The 17,624-nt window shown below is 35.4% G+C and overlaps 1 protein-coding gene across 1 annotated transcript in view; it reads right to left on the minus strand.

Moving 5' to 3' along the window:
* STIM2 (stromal interaction molecule 2) overlaps positions 1–17,624 on the minus strand; it is a 164,615-nt gene that overhangs the window by 51,809 nt on the left and 95,182 nt on the right. Inside the window, exon 4 of the mRNA XM_082464554.1 lies at positions 9,161–9,275. Within this exon, the coding sequence (XP_082320680.1) occupies positions 9,161–9,275 (115 nt within the window). The remainder of the gene's footprint in view (positions 1–9,160; positions 9,276–17,624) is intronic.

The following is a 17,624-nucleotide window of genomic DNA, read 5'->3' on the forward strand; positions in this document are numbered from 1 at the left end:
TTTCAACACCTCGGAAGAACTCACACTGATGCAAAGAGAAAGAGAAACAGAAGACTGGCCAAATGTTAGAGGAATGCTTATTAAGGACCTCTTATTTAAGAGCACCTTAACCAGATGAGAAAGTTAGACAATAAACATTATTTGTACTTTGTACCCTATCTGAATACATAACCATCCACAGAGTGAAAAGATTTTTAAGACATAATATAAACACTATGTGATTTATCCTATGTTTTAATCATACATTCCCTCTGAGACATATTTATATACGTAATATAACAGATTATGTGTATACATTATGTTTCAGAATTATAGAAATGAATTTTTAGAAATAAGTCATATTCAAATCGAAATGGTTATCTAGTATCTGTGAAATCTTTATTTTCATTGTAATTTGCATTATTTCTATTACAGTTGCTTCTAAATTGCTAAGTAATATTCAGGGGAATTGAAAAAAAGACCCAAGTAAGCATAAAATTTGTTTGAGAAAAGATTTTTGTAAAACTGACCATCTTTGAAGAGGAAAATATTATTACCAACGAACAAGTTCTTCATCCAAAAGAGCAGGAACAAAATATTTGTTCCACCTAAAGCAGAATTTGATATAGTGAATCTCCCGCAATAACATATATTTTAACAACCAGAACTTGAACCAGAGTCCTCCTACCCACCCCCTTGCCAAGCCAAGGATTAGTAAAGCAAAATTTAACACACATCCATGTGGAACTGGTTCCCAGTTGGTGGGGTAAGGGAGGAAAGAACAGTAAGATGTTCAAGAAAGCCTATTGTTTTCTAGATAGTCCATCACAGTGAAAAGTGGACAGCCCTCATTTTTACCTTCTGCAGAAGGTTCTGTTACTGTACTCCAAACTTGAGGTATCGCTTGAGTCTGTGAACACAGCAGAGGAGAAATGTAGAATAATTCAGGTATATAGAAAACCATAAGGCAAATTCACAAACAATTTTAGAATAGTACTTCCTTAAATTATAAGAAAAGCATCATCATATGATGCATATATAAAAGTTGGGTTTTTGTTATCTGAGAAAAAATGGAGGCTCACAATGTATCTAATTCATGTGTCCACACAGAATAGAAATTGTCAAGTTTTCTAAAGCCCAAAGTACAGAGAGATGTAACAGGCAGTCGGTCTCTGCATCCTATTCTGAGAGGTGGTCTCTATTTCAGAACAAAACCAAGAAAGAACTACAAAGGAAGACAGAGCTATCTCAAAGTCAAATATCTTCTATAGATTAAAAAGTCATAATTAATCCCAGCAAATCAGTACATGCAATGACCCTAAGTCTCCAAAAGTCAAGTATCCTGAAGTAAAAGAGGAAGAGTGCCAACAATAAAAGAGAAAGAGAAAAGAAGACAACTAAACTAATAAAAACCAAAACAGTCCTGATGAAGAGATCTGAAATTAAGGGTACAGAGAGACCGAAATACTAACATAGAATAAGATTAAGAAAGATTACCAATTTATTGTGAGTGCTCTGAATTCATTTGGATAATTATATAATAAAAAGAAAGCTATTTGATTATAAAGGAATAAAAACACACTTTATACAAAGTCCAAAAATCAATCCTGATTAATATAAAGCAGTGTTTGCAAAATGATCAATTTGCCAACTGATCAAGTAATATTTATGCTACTCTTATAGAAAAAAACCCATGTTAACACACTTAAATGTTGGTTGATAGACTAAATGAACAATACGTTCGTGTCACCTACTCTCTACATAAAAGAAACTTTGACAAAAAAGACTTCTGTTAGTGGTGCAAATAATGACATCTGTCATTCTGAAACCAGACTCTACCTCAAGGACAGGCCTTCCCTTGTATAAACCACTTTCTGTGGACAATGAAAACCCAGTACCTCTATAGATGGCTAACAACTGCTTCTCCTAGAACTAAAAGTATTGTATAAAAGTTGAAAAGTGTTAAACATCTGGGCTAATAAAACAGCATAAGCATTTGAAGCATACTAAGTGCCTTGTGTTTTTAAAATGTGCTATATTAATTACAAGTATCCTGAAAGCTATAAATCCAGTAGAGTCCTTCCCAGGGAAGGGTGACAAAAGATGAAAAAAGTAAATGTCCCTTTATACGCAACTAACTCCTCTGGCCTTACTTGACTTCTGCAGGCAGACTAACGTACTTCTTTTTCTATTAACCCACAGTGCCTACTACCTATCTTGATTACAGATAGTATCACATCCATTAATTACTTGTCAACAGAACTTTCTCCAGTAATGGACGACAGGCAGGTGGAGGACAGAAAACATATTCTTCAGCTGTGTACCTTCAGTATCTGTGTATCTTCATTCTTCCCACTCAAATCCACATTACATTAAACTCAGAGCTGATTTTCCTGCCTATAGTGAATTCATCATCCTATAACTCTTCCATATTATATGACTTGCTAAAACAAGAAGCTGTAATAGCTCCTAATATTTAGTACAAGGATGATAAAAATGTTAAAATACACTACACCACCTCCCACATACACAGTAAATATTGCCAATCAGTAATTTCTACAGTAATATCCTTCTTTGCTACTGAGACCAGGCACAGATCAAGCATCCTTAATACAGTCCTCCAGGCAATCACTATTGTTTGGTAAGCACTGGTGTATCAGTGGAATCTTACTTGTCATTCTTAAAGCAGTTCATCAGACTTAAACATCAAGGCTCACTAGTCTCGTCTCCCTGTCTAACCCTATTTTCTACTATTCCCCAACTCAGAAATATTAGTCTCCAACATCCCCCCCCATGTGCCACCTTCATACTTGCCTTACAAAAATAGTAACAACGGATAGTCATTGAGCGCTTGCTATGTAGTAGGCACTAGTCTAAGCACTTTACATGTACAAATTCATTTCAGCCTCAACACTCTGATGTAGTAGACAACCTTTACCCCTAACAGATGACAAAACCAAGACACAGAAAGGTTAAGCACTACATGTTAATAGCAAAAGACAAATATTAAAACAATGATTTATTCTTATCTCGTATACTAAAAAATTACATTTCTGACTTGTAAACTGTGCTGATTTGAGGGATTTAGGACTAAAGTGTGGAATTATACCTATTCATTTACTCATTTTAATGTGCTAACCTGTATGTATATCCCTCTCTCTTTCTCACTTCTAAGAAAATTTTCTTTCAAAATCTTGCTGAAGAGTCATCTCCCTAATGAAGACTTCCTCATAATAAATCTATTCATTCTCTTAAACTCCCACAATAGAACCATTGACCTAGTATTTAATCAAACGTTCCTGTACTGTTATTTAACACTTCATCTGTGCATATGTAACAATATCGTAAACTCCTGGAAAAACAAGGCCTTATCTTATACTTACTTGTACAAGTGAGTATCAGTCACCATAGTGACTGCTATGCCTACTACTGTACACAACATACAATATTGTGTTGATGGACGCCACAAAGATAATGGCTACCTTATTATCTATAAGGTCTACATTTTGAGTTACTCTGCTGATGTCAAACAATGTGCACTGATCCTTTTACATTTTTTTTCATTCCAGTCTCATTGTAACCAACAGCATACACATGAAAAAGCTGGTAGATTTTATCAACATTTAGAGATCCATTTATACTTTCACACCCAGAAGAAAATCCTTATGAATATCAAGGATCTATACAAAGGAAATAGTTATAATCCTCCTTACTTTTAGAAATTTAACACCCATAGTCAGGAATTCTTTTCCTTTATATTTCCTTTATGTAACATTTACACTTTTGCTTTCCTAAACAGAAAGAAAACACTCTTGGTCATTTATCTCTAGCTAGGCTTTATATACACTTCAAAACATCCATCATTAAAGGCCAACATCTTTCATTCTCTCAGACAATTTCAGTTCCTTTAAATTTCTAATCAAAAAACAATAATAATAATAATAAACCTTCAGCAAATTTTCCAGATGTCTATTCAATCTGTAAAGCCCAAAATTACACAATGACCTTAGGTAAGATAAGACCCGTGCTGAACAGGATGGAAAGATTACCTCATGAGTGTCACATGTTAAAATAACTATTTAACCCAATGAGCTATCATTTTTAAAAACAGTACATTACTTAATCAGTTTTTTTATCTACTATGGTCCCTAGATCTTATACATAACCAATAATTTTCTATCTATATTTTCCTTCATTAGGTAGCTGGCTACTATTTAACTGCTCATTCATTAATTTTAACAACTGATCCAGTTTATCAAAATCTGTCTGAAATCTAATACTAGTTTTTTAAATAGCTTTCATTTGTATTGGACTTTTGCCATGTGCAAACTAACCAAGCATTCTCTACACACACACAAAAAGTACATTCAGGTCATGCTGAAATTTTTCTATATGAGATCAGTATCAATTTCTGAGGAACACAACTTTACTTTTTCCCCACTGACAATATTCCATAAAGATCTCAGGTACATTTTACAAACCAGAGAATTGCACACTACAATGGTGAGTATGTAGTCTAATATATCTATTCATTTTATTGATGAATATTAAGAGACTGAATCAAAAACCTTACAAAACTTTAAACAGAGCTGAACATTTTAGTTCGTTCAGCATTATTACAAAGGTAAGTAAGTCAACACTTACTTAGTGCCTATCAGGTGTTGCCAGGGATTATGCCAGGCACTTTTACTACATTACTCATTTAAATCACACAAGAATTGCATTTTACAAGTGAATTTTTAAATGTGCCAAATGTCTTAATGTTCATAAACAGAAGGGCCAGGATTTAAATTTGTACATCTTGAAAGCCCACACGCCTCCTTTAGTATGCTACCTCCACTTCCATTTCTAGCAAATTTTCAGGTAACTGAAGGAGGAGCTATATGGGGGCTACCATTTATGGTCTATCTCCTTATCCCCTTCCAGAACTCCTGGTCAACCCTCACAGCCTACCACAAATACCATCTTCTGTGTATAATCCTATCAGAGAGTTCATTAGTCCTTCCAGTGAGCTACCTCATATCTTACACTTACTTCTAGTATTATACATTTCACCACATGTTGTAATTATTTGTTTACTCTGTTTTTCCCACTCAGCTACTTACTCCTTATAGCCCAGAGACGCATTTAACTCATCTTTAGTACCCAGGATCCAATGCCTGCTTAGCACATAATACATACAACCAATTATGCTTCATTGCTACTGTAACATGAATTAGCTTACATGTAACTGGTAAAAAGGAATCATGTTAATATAATGTAAAAGTCACATCATTTCACACGTGATCATTTTACACCACCAAGTAACAGCAAATGGATACAAAGTATGAAGAACACCAGAAAAACAAAGCTATGAACACGATGTCTGCTCACCATTCCTTCTTCCTTTTAGCTCAATCTGGCCACAGGCTCTCAGAAATGCTTGTTGCTCAGTTCTCATCTTTGTGCACATTGCCCTTGTCTTCATAATTTAGCAACTTCAACCCTACCTAATACCTCCTTTTAATAAGTTATCTTTAATTATTTTTTAAGGTAAAGTCCTATATCTACTATAGTATTTACTGATTAGGAATTTAACACGTCTTTTTTACCTGTATTTTTATTAGTACTGTTAGTGCTCTGATTACAACGTTGCATAGGTTTTCAGTAGTCTGCTCCAACCCCGATTTTTCCCATAAATTCTAATTTTTAAGTTCATAATTGTGCAAAGCATAAGTTTTCCAGGAATGCATATATTTCATTATGGCAGAAATGCCTGTACTCAAACTATGAACTGAATTACTGAGAATCCAATGCTCATGGGGCACTATACACTCATTCATTCAATTCATTAGACAAATCTTTACTGAAAATCAAAGTAAATAAGGCACTGCTCCAGGCACTGAAGACACAACAATGACGGGCAAAGTATGACTGTATGTTTGTGTGTGTATGCATGTGTGTGCATATGTGTGTGTATGTACCTATATTCATATTCAACTGAACAACCTTAAATTACATATTATTGTATTCTAATCTCTTTATCAACAATTTCCAAACCTTTTCAGAAGAATTACTTTTTGTTTCCCAAGAGAAATCTTAAACAGAAACAGAATATACCAGATAAAAGCAGAACTCTACAGATTTAGCATGCCCTGTCCCTGAAATACCTCCAGGAAACCTGGGGCTTGTCAGGCTATGATTTAAAAACCACTGATCTAACAACAATGCTCTGCCTTTTTACATGAAGCCTGTAATAAATAAAAAGAGTATGACATGGTAAAATCAATTGAGAAAAATAACACTGAGAAAATCAATCAGGTTACCATAAAGCTTCTAGCAGAGGTTTATTTCACTCAACTCCTCTCTCTTCCCTCCCATGCAGCTGTTTTAGTAGGAGCCCTAAAACACTTCCTCCCAAGCCCTAATCCCCTAAGAAGGTTATGTGAGAGACTGGGGTTTGGAGAATAGGAAGCATAGAGCAGATAATTTAGGCCAACTCTTTGAAGACTTAGGGGGAAATCTTCTCACCACCATAATGGTAAAATCTTAGGGGGTGGAAATTAAGGTGAAAGCCTAGGAAAAAAGAGATTTAAGAAGCTATTCAACTTGAAAAGACCTTAAGCTGAAAACAAACAAACATTCTCATAGATCACAAAAGATCCCACAAAACTCACTAGGGTGGGAAATCAAAATGGGGTTTAAGGACAGAATCCCCTTGAATTTGGGACACAGTAATAAACAAAATAGACAAAGACACCCCCCACCCCGCTTTCTGAGGCTAACATTTTCAGGGTTAGGGGACAGAAGGGAGACAAACATAACAAATAAGTCAATTATATTATAACTTCGAAGCTGATTCCTGACATGGGGAAAAGAAAGTGTGAAGCTAAGTAAGAGGGATCAAGAAGGGTGCCAAACAACAAAGAGGGTGTCGGGGGGACGTGGTTTGCAATTTGCAATTTTAAATAGAGTGGTCAGGGTAGGCCTCAAGGAGAGAAGAGGCCAAAAAAGAGGTAACGAGTTAGCCAGGAGGACATCTGCATTCCTGCAGCAAGGAGTCCATCTGGGCAGAGCACACTGAGTGAGAGAAATGGAAAAGACAGAAAACGGAAGAGAGGAGGGTGCAGGAGAGGACAGATCATGTAGAGCCTTACAGATCTTTGTAAAGATTTTAACTTTTACTCTGAGCCATTACAGGGTATTGAGCAAATTTGATTTATATCTTAAATAGATTACTCTGCTAAGTGAAGAACAAATTTCAAAAGACCACAAGTATACAGAAGGAGACCCTCAGGCAGCTACCACAATTATCCAGGAAAGGGATGGGGGCTGAACCAGGGTGGTAGCACAACAGGTGGTGAGAAGTGGTCAAATCTTTTTTTTCCTTCATTCAAACGTAGTTAGTTTTGTGGGCTCCATTCAGCTTACCACAAACTCCAAATATAAAATATACTAGTGGCAATAGACTCCATTGGATCTCCAAGTCCTTTACTAATATCTACATACTGCTGAGATATCTCATATAACTAAGTCTTACTGAGTTTTTGACCATTCTAGCACTTTCCCCCATGAAACTTATACTCATTTATTCCTATTCCTACCCAAGTTCATATTACTTTAAAATAATATGCGGAAGGGAAATGGAGAGGTTTTTTTTAAGTCTATGTATCTTTCATTAAAGTCAGTGGTATTTTTTTCCTTCTTTCTTTTTCTTCTTCCCAGAGTATTTCATCAGATGCCTCTTTTAGAAAGTGAAAACAAAAACATAAGAACACCTTTTTTTTTTTTAATTTTTATTGAAGTATAGTTGATTTACAATGTTGTGTTAGTTTCACATGTAGAGCAAAGTGAATCAGTTTTACATATACATATATCCACTCTTTTTTAGATTCTTTTCCCATATAGGTCATTACAGAGTACTGAGTAGAGTTCCCTGTGCTATACAGTAGGTCCTTATTAGTTATCTATTTTATACATAGTAGTGTGTATGTGTCAAACCCAATCTCCCAATTTATCCCTCCTCTCCCAAGCAAACCTTCTTCGATATTAATAAAAATACTGAGTTGATGGAATAGTTTCCTGTATTTTCTCATTTCCAAATGTTACCACTGACAGTCTAGTAAACTTTGTTATTTTTTCATACTCCTACTTGGTAATCTGTCCCAGATTCTTTTTAATTTCATTTCACTATTCAAACTGGCAGAGGAAAATATATGCTACAATATAATTGCCTGACTTTGACAAAAGAATAGAAACATTAGGAAAAAGACATTTTGTTTGACACTGTTACTAAAAAAAGAAAAAGAAAAAAAACTTAACAGACTTTTTTTTTTATGTAGCTTTCTACAATTGGGGATCAAGTTGAGGTCTTAGGCCATACATTTTCTGCCCTAAAAAATTACTATCCGTAAGACAGCTTGAGGACTTAAGGGTAGAAAAAGGAATAAAATATAAATTATACAACTGTATCATGCAGTCTTTATCATCAGCAGACTTTGCCTTCTAAAGACTTTAGGAACTGTTCTCCATAATTAAAAAAAAAAACTTTGGTGGGGCCTCCTTGGTGGCACAATGGTTAAGAATCCGCCTGCCAATGCAGAGGACACGGGTTTGAGCCCTGGTCTGGGAAGATCCCACATGCCGCAGAGCAACTAAGCCCGTGCACTACAACTACTGAGCCCGCGTGCCACAACTACTGAAGCCCGTGCGTCTAGAGCCTGTGCTGCACAACAAGAGAAACCACTGCAGTGAGAAGCCCGCACACCACAACGAAGAGTAGCCCCTGCTTGCCGCAACTAGAAAAAGCCCACGCGCAGCAACGAAGACCCAACACAGCCAAAAATAAATAAATAAAATAAATTAAAAAAAAAAAATTAAACTTTGGGATCCACATGTTGATTTGACAAACCTTTTATAATAATGCCATTTAACAGATGAAACAATGCTCTACAACTTTAAGCTCTCAGACATGCGTTACCTTATTTATTCTAGTATAAGGTATCAAATTAACTGAAAACAGGCTGACCTTTAATAAATCCTAAGAAAAATTAAAATCATATTTCAAAATAAAAAATGGAACAATTATTTACTAAAATATAAATATCCTCATAGAAATGTTATTTTGATTTGTTTGTAAATCATATGCAATAGTGAGCTCAGAAAAGCAGCTCAGGGATTCAGATCACTAAAACAGTCCTACCTTCTGATGTTTTCCATCGTTTCCATAAATCCTCAACAGTTATATGCTTGTCTTCTCTGTGCAGATGGCTGTGTTTATTAGTAGCATCTTTATATTTCATATCTTCTCTGATAAACTATAAAAGAGAAAACACTAAGTTAAGTATACTTAAATTCACTATTTTATTCTCTATAAACAGAAAAAAGTAAAATGTGAAATACAGCAGCTGGTAATTTTCTGATCATAACTGGTGCATTTTTGGTATTTTATACTCACATTATTCTTAAATGTTTATAAAATTTATTTAATGAGATGTCTTCTAATCATAACAACAGCAGCAGCAATAAAAGTACTTATTTAACTCATTATTTATCAGGTCCTATTGCACATTATATAATAAATATGTCATATCTGCACACACACACAGTCATTTAACTTCATGACAGTTCTATAAGGAAAGTATTATGTATTACCATTTTATAGATAAGAAAACCAAGGCCCAAAGAGGTTAAGTAATTTGCCTAAGGTTGAAAAAATAATGAATGTCAGAGCTGAGATTCCAACCCAAGCAGTTTGGGTTACGCTCAACAGCATAATGTACTGCCTCAATATTATACATTTTTACCAAATACTTAGTGACAGGGGTATTGCAGAACACACTAAATACTAACCTCAATTACTGCATCGTATTTCTGTTTTCTACCTTTTTAAGTCATTACTTATAGTTGAAAGACATAATTACAGTGTTTAGAACTAAAGTATTTTACAAAACTGAAGTAGATCCTCTATTAATCTTAAAGTATATACAGAGAGAAAACACTAAAAATTTTCTTTGCTAAAAAACCAACCTACTCTGTATTGCTTCATTATATAAAATTCTCCAACTGCCCTTCACTGTCTAGCAAATAAAAAGCAAACTTTTTATGAATTACATACCATTTCCCAATCTTGTCCCTGACAATCTTTTAGGCCTTAACTCTTGACACTTTCCCCATATCAACCCAATACTCTAATTATATAAAACTAATAGTTTTTATAAATTATTATGCTTTTTCTACTTCAATATTTCTGATCTTTCTTGCTTTGGTATTGTTTTACTCGGTATCTTTATTAATTTTTTTTCTGATTCCAAAATTATAAGATCATACAAAAGCTTATTTCAGGGGCTTCCCTGGTGGCGCAGTGGTCGAGAATCTGCCTGCCAGTGCAGGGGACACGGGTTCCAGTCCTGGTCTGGGAAGATCCCACATGCCACGGAGCAACTGGGCCCGTGAGCCACAATCACTGAGCCTGCACGTCTGGAGCCTGTGCTCCGCAACAAGAGAGGCCGCGATAGTGAGAGGCCCGCGCACCGTGATGAAGAGTGGCCCCCACTTGCCACAACTAGAGAAAGCCCTCGCACAGAAACGAAGACCCAACACAGCCATAAATTAAATAAATAAATAAAATTTGAAAAAAGAAAATGCTCCCTATTAAAAAAAAAAAAAAAAGCTTATTTCAGAAATCCATAATGCAAAAAGTAGAAATCTCTTAGAGCTCCAAACCCTAGAGGCATATTTTTCTGACTTTTATATACTGACAATGAACATCACCCTCAAACAAAAGACCAAATTTTACTTTTGAGTAGAGTTGTTCTCTACTGAAACTAAAAAAGAAAAATTTAATAGCTGTAGAGAAATATAGAGAAAATCATTTCACTTTTCTAAGCGAAATAACCTTGGGTACAAATGAAGAAAAAAAGTTTTAGGAAAAACCACTACTCAGCATGTGGTCAGCAGACTAGTGTCAATCAGCAAACTGACACTGGTGTAGAATATACACAGAAATGAAGAAATTTCAGAATTTAGAATTAGCAATTAGACAATGCTTTCAAAGAATCTGATCCCAAGCATGAGGTAAATGTACTTGCCATGTAGGTCCTATCCATAATGAACTGGTAACAAAATATCTGGTTCTTCACCATAGAGGTAATCTGGAAAGCACTAATCTAGAAGGTCCCCTTTAGCACTTGTATATTATATTGTTCTAAACAATGCCTTACTCTTTTTTTCCCTAAATGCCCCCCCTTTTTTTTTTATTCATTTATTTATTTTTGGCTGTGTTGGGTCTTCGTTGCTGTGTGCTGGCTTTCTCTAGTTGCGGCGAGCGGGGTCTACTCTTCGCTGCAGTGCTCTACTCTTCACTGCGGTCTACTCTTCACTGCGGTGGCTTCTCTTGTTGTGAAGCACTGGCTCTAGGCGCGCAGGCTTCAGTAGTTGTTGCTCGCGGGCTCTAGAGCACAGGCTCAGCAGTTGTGGCGCACGGGCTTACTTGCTCCGCAGCACGTGGGATCTTCCTGGACCAGCGCTCGAACCCGTGTCCCCTGCACTGGCAGGCAGATTCGCAACCACTGCACCACCAGGGAAGCCCCTAAATGCCCTTTTTTAAAGTTATTTTTAAAGGGACCTGCCTCATTGCCTCCACTCCTCCTATTTCTATTTCCCATTTTCTATTTCCCTATTTCTGCCCATCCCTCTTCCTCTTCTGACTGACATTTTTAGAGTCCTGTAGATATACCTGGAAAATATCTGCCACTGATATGCTCAGAAACTGCCCCTATCCTGGAAGAGATCCAAGAGTTAGAGAGAAATTCTAGAATGAAAAACATGATGATTGACAGAGCAGAGAGGAAGCCTGTCTTGGAAATGGTCCAGTCAGTTGGAACAAATGGCAACTGTTTCATTTATGTGACACATTAAAAAAACAATGTCCTAGGAAATTCTTTTTACCACGTGAACACAAAGAGCCCAGAAGTAGAGTTCTGTGGCTTTAGGATCAACATATTTCAGAAAATAAAGCTAATTACCATATATAAACTAGGTGTGGCATTCTAGCTACTGAATTACTCTAGAAAGCCTAGAATGAGTGTATAGATATCTATCAAAATATGTGCTTAACAAAATAAAATAATTAAGATATTAAAAAAGACAATAAAAAAAGCTTATAAAGATATCTACAGTACATCTGCTGTAAAAGAACTGTCTGACTCCTAAGAAAGTTGAGCGTAAACTGAATAAATACACTGAATTATGTTTTCTCTGGAATTATCATTCAAAAATTAATACATACTTCTGTTTTAAAATATGACCCTCGAAATAACACAAAAGTATATTCATATAACAAACGTATACTCTACATCTAATATATCTTCAACATTTTGATCATAAAATATGACTAGAAAGCACCATAATTAGAATTACTTTATGTTGACACTAAGTTGGAAAATACTTAAACCAAATACAATACAAACCATTAGCTTCCATTAAACCATCTTCCCAATATCCTACAAAGGAGCAGACAATTCTGACTGTTCACACTTTTTTAAAACTTCACAGGAAACTGCAGATTTTAGAAATGGGGGAGGCTAGTAGAGAAATTTAAAAAAGAGTCATCAATAACTGAAAATGCATGTGAAAATTATAAATACTTCTTACTCATTAAAATCTGTGAATTAAGAAATCTGAAAATAGAATCTGAAATCCTATGAAGTAAATCTTCAAATAACGTACAGCAAGCAATATAGAGTTCCTTAGTAAACATATCCAATTATGCAAACCTACTGCAGGACAGTCTGCACTGACAATACAAATAAAGGAATGCTCAATAAATAAATGACTATTGAATATTCTTTTCAAAAACATTTACCCAGATGATTCTTTTATATAAATTCTTCTGGTACCATTAAAGAAATTACATATCCAGTTTCAAGAAGTAACGTTTTTTTTTCTATACTTTTTATTTTGAAAATATTTCAAAGGTTGCAGAATAAACAAAAAGCTTTTTTACCCCCAACTGAATCACTTGGGAATAAGTTGCAGGCATGTTGTCCCATTATCACTGAATAATTCAGCATGTTTTCCTATAAACATGATGTCATCCTATATAGTGATGGTATGACCACAAAAATTAGGAAATTAACACTGATACTCTATATTCCCTACTACTTAATCCAAAGAGCACATTCCATATGTGCAGTTGCCCCAATGATATTCTTTGTAGCAAAAGGATTCAATCCAGGACCATGTGTTAAATTTAGTCCACATGTCCCTTTAGTCTCCTTCAACTGAGAACAGTTCATCAGTCTTTCCTTGACGGTCACAACCTTACAGTAAGTCACCTTTTGAAAGATTTCAGGTCCTTGTACCTGTAACATATATATTATTCTGCATTTTACATGTGTATTTGTATTTTGTATTTGTGCATATTTTTGTTGTATTTACTTTTGTTTTATTTTTATGCTATTTATTGCATTTGTATTGATATTTGTATTGTGTATTTTTATGATACTGCTTAATAAAATCTGATACATATTAATATAGACATATTTTGGGACACTATTCAGCCTCTACCTCTTTCCCTGAGAACTACCTACCAACATTAGTGTAGATCCCTGAATGTGTCCCCTCCCTCAACCTATCACCCCCGCCACAGCTATGTGATCAAAGGACAGACACTTGACCCAGAAAAAAATAATCCAGAGCCTGACCAGGATGACAGAATTCTGTCTCACAAGAAACTACAAATCAGATCATGAAAAGTTGGGTCACTTGGCCAAGGTTCTGGATTTTTAAGGTAGTAAAGACACTTGTGTTGAAGGTACCATTTTATGAGCAGTCAAGGTGGGCCAGGTGGTGAGGAGAATGGAGGAAGCCAATATGCAGAGAGAGAAAATAATAAAAGAGATAGGAGTGAGCACACAGAAAGATACAGCACCAGAACTGCCTCGGTTCCCAATGACTTTCCAGTCTCAGTTACTCCAGAGGCCTGGGCTATACAATTCTTGTCCTGATTTCCATGATGTAACAATGATAAATCTGTCTTTCCTCTTTTATTTTTAAATATGCAATTTTAAGACCTCAAAACCCAAGAGAGGTGATTTATCATCACAGTTAAGCACTCAGACGCCAGAAGCGACAGACTGTATTCAAAATCTGACTTCACTACTTACGTTCTCTCTAGCCTCATATTTCTTCTCTGTACAGTGAGGAAAATAAAATTGCGCATTACATATGGTTATGAAAAAGATTAAATTAAAAATGCGTTCATAGTGCACAGAAGTATTAGACAATAAAAATATTTCGAACCAAAATAATTGGCTTTTATATATCAATGTTATTACTGCTGAAGTTTAAAGCCTAAATAAATGAGTTTCACCCCAACTATATTGGTAGGTTTAATACATATTTTGGGGAATTTAGACATTTATGAAGAAAAGATTGTCCAATACTCTTAAAGTACCATTTCATATATTCTGAAACAAAATACATAACACAGAGACGGAGAGGAAAACCACAGTCTTTTCACTGACTATGTAAGCAGAGACTTTCCCAAAGGACACCTGTCATCAAAACAACACATATCATCCAAGGTCTGATATGTGAGTCAGTCAAAGCAGACGCGTTCCTTGAAAAAAATTCCAGGGTCTTCCTGTCTTGAAAATAATACTAAAATAGCTTAGCATAATGCTTCAGAGGGGAAAGAATGCATAACAAGAAAGGTAACTACTGTTAATCTCAACCTTGAAAAATGAAAAAGCGAAGGCAATGAGAGGGTTAACAATTTATTCTATTTTGTACATAGCTATTTAGGAGACCTAATAGTGAAAGTAATTTCAAAATAATTCTAAAATTTAAGTTCTTCACCACCATCCTAACCTGGATATTCTGTAAAAATTCATTGATTCCCAAACTCTCAGAAATGATAACATGCTAATTAAGCATGAGCTGCCTATGTTTCTCTCTTCATCCCAAAATTGTTAAAACAAACAGCACAGTGACTGAGAGCACAGACTCAGTCTCCAGACCACACAGATATCCCAAATCTACTGTCATTTGACCTTAGTACGTTACTTTATGCTCTGTGCTCGTTTTCTCATCAGCAAAATGGTAAGAAAAGTCATACGTCAAAGGGTTGTGAAAATTAATTTATTTCATATGATGTGTAAAGAACAGTGCCCGGTATATAGTAAACACTCAAAAGTGTGAGCTATTTCTAGTATACTAAGACATTCCTTGTTTTAATAACTTTGATCTTATCATCTAAGATGGATGATGACAAAAACACAAGAGAACACAGGCAAACTGGTATATGTTTTCATGAAAGTTAAGAATGAAAAAAAACAGTATAATTATTTAACATCTGAAAAAATTTTCTTCAGATCCTAAATTCAAACATTTAAATTATATGCTAATGAAAACTTCAGGCTGATTTGGATAGTTTCTCCATTTTAATACATGCATAACCTTACATTTCTGCTCCACCTCCCACCACGGTAACTCCTTGCAGTGTTGCCATAGTACCGTTTCAGCCCTTAATCCCATTCCCTGAGCTTCCAACATCAAAAATCCACTAGTCAATCCCCAGTTTACCTGCAATAATAAATCCAATGATGACCTCCTTAGCATCCTGTTCTGTGAACAGCTCAGGGTTCAACTGGTTCCACAATTACTGTCAACACCATTTAAGCTAGACCATAGCCTTTTTTAAGCTAATTGTAGAACTTAACCATTATTTATGACACTGGTGCAATTGACGGATCAGTTAATAGACAGAGAGATGACCCATGGACAGAGTCAAACAACTAATTTACAAAGAAACTTGTAAAACACAATGTTTTTATGAACTGAAGTCGGCCTGCCATTTGTTTTACAGAAACCAATGCATGACCTATATCATGGTTATTCTTCAAGATTATTATTGATTATAATCCAAAAATCTCTAACAAAATTACTCATGATTCCATCAGTCTGTCCACTAGTTTAAAAAAGAAAAATAGCACTGTACTGTCATTAAAAAGAACACGAAAGTAAGAGTCAAAATGACTTACCTTCTGTGTTCTCATTTGGAAAATAAAAGGTAAAAGATATCTCACAAAGTTATAATGATAAAAAAGAGAGCATAGCTTTACAAATATATGGTGAAAATATATACTAGAGTTAAAACAGGTAGGTACTGTGCCAACTAGAGATAGACCAAAGTCAAGTTTTCGCCTTAGTTTCCTCTGCCAAAACCTACCATTAGGATTTGGTCTCAGATTCCAGAACTCTGAACACCCAAATACCTACATACATGTCTTTCTGCCATCCATGAATTTGTGTGTGATCAATACTCGTAAGATCACATAAATTAAACTTATATCCAATCAGCATAACATCAGTAATATATACAAAGCAAGTCGTTCAAATTTAACACAAATATGTGAATTTCACTTTAAGTAGTGATAAGCATTCAAGACATAACAAACAAAAAATCTCCTTCTGTTCTTTTTGGCTAAAATTTAGTAAGTCAGAACTTACATTTCCAGCCATAGATGAAATTATAGAGACCAGATGTACCATCCTCCCCCAAAACAACTAAAAACCCATACAAAATGTAAGGAACACCAGCTTTCAAGACATTGAACACCAGGCAGCAAATTACAGTGATCTCTGAGAGACAAGAAACAAACACAGTATGCCCTATGGCTGCCCTAAATTAGTTCCTGGAGAGAACTTCCAGAACAAGGTGCAGGAAGAGAGAACCCAGGCAGAGACTGGCAGTCCTGAGTTGAAGAGATGGAACTGAAAGGCTGAGGAGACTAAGGGAGGGTAGAGAATACAGGACTAAGTACCAGAGAAGAGTGAGCTGCACAGAGGGAGAAGCCTGGGTATCTAGAAAGAGTGCCTTGAGTCTTTAGCTGACTACTGATCAGCTCATGCATGCAAGGAAACTACAGCAAGCCAAAGGAAAAAGACATGCAAAAGAATTAGTGTAAACAATCCCTGAAGATTTCACAGGGCAGGGAATGGTGCTTATTCCTACAAGACAGAGTAGAAAACCATAATTTGTGGGTCACCAGGTGGAATACAAAAAAGGGTTTTGCCTCAGTACTAGGGAATATTAACCCTAGACTAAGCTCCACATTGGTCTTGCCTAAAAAGCTTATAAGTACCAGCCAAAGGGATTAAACTGTTCCCAAGTAACTTAAACCTGTCCTGGAACAAAGCTTAAGAACATTTATAGGAATAACTAGGAATACCCACACCCAACAAGGTAAACTCTATGATGTCTGGCATCCAATGAAAAATTACCAGGCATGCAAAGATACAGAAAAATACAACCTCAAATTAGGATAAAAATCAATTAAAAACAGTCCAAAAATGGCACAGATGAGAGAATTAGTAAACAAACATATTAAAATAACTATTGCAACTATATTCTAGATATTTAAGTTAGGGTAAATATTAAGCATGTTAATTGAGACATGTTTAAAGTTCTTTTCTAAAGACCCAAATCAAAATTCTAAACATGAAAACTACAATGAATGAGATGAAAAATACACTAAATGAGATTAATGACAGATTAAACATGGCAGACTAGTATTAGCAAACTTAAATACAATAAGCATTAGAAACTATCCAGGCACTTCCCTGGTGGCACAGTGGTTAAGAATCAGCCTGCCAATGCA

The sequence above is a fragment of the Balaenoptera physalus genome, assembly GCF_965194825.1.
Source record: "Balaenoptera physalus genome assembly, chromosome: 5".
In the NCBI taxonomy this organism is placed as follows: domain Eukaryota; kingdom Metazoa; phylum Chordata; class Mammalia; order Artiodactyla; family Balaenopteridae; genus Balaenoptera; species Balaenoptera physalus.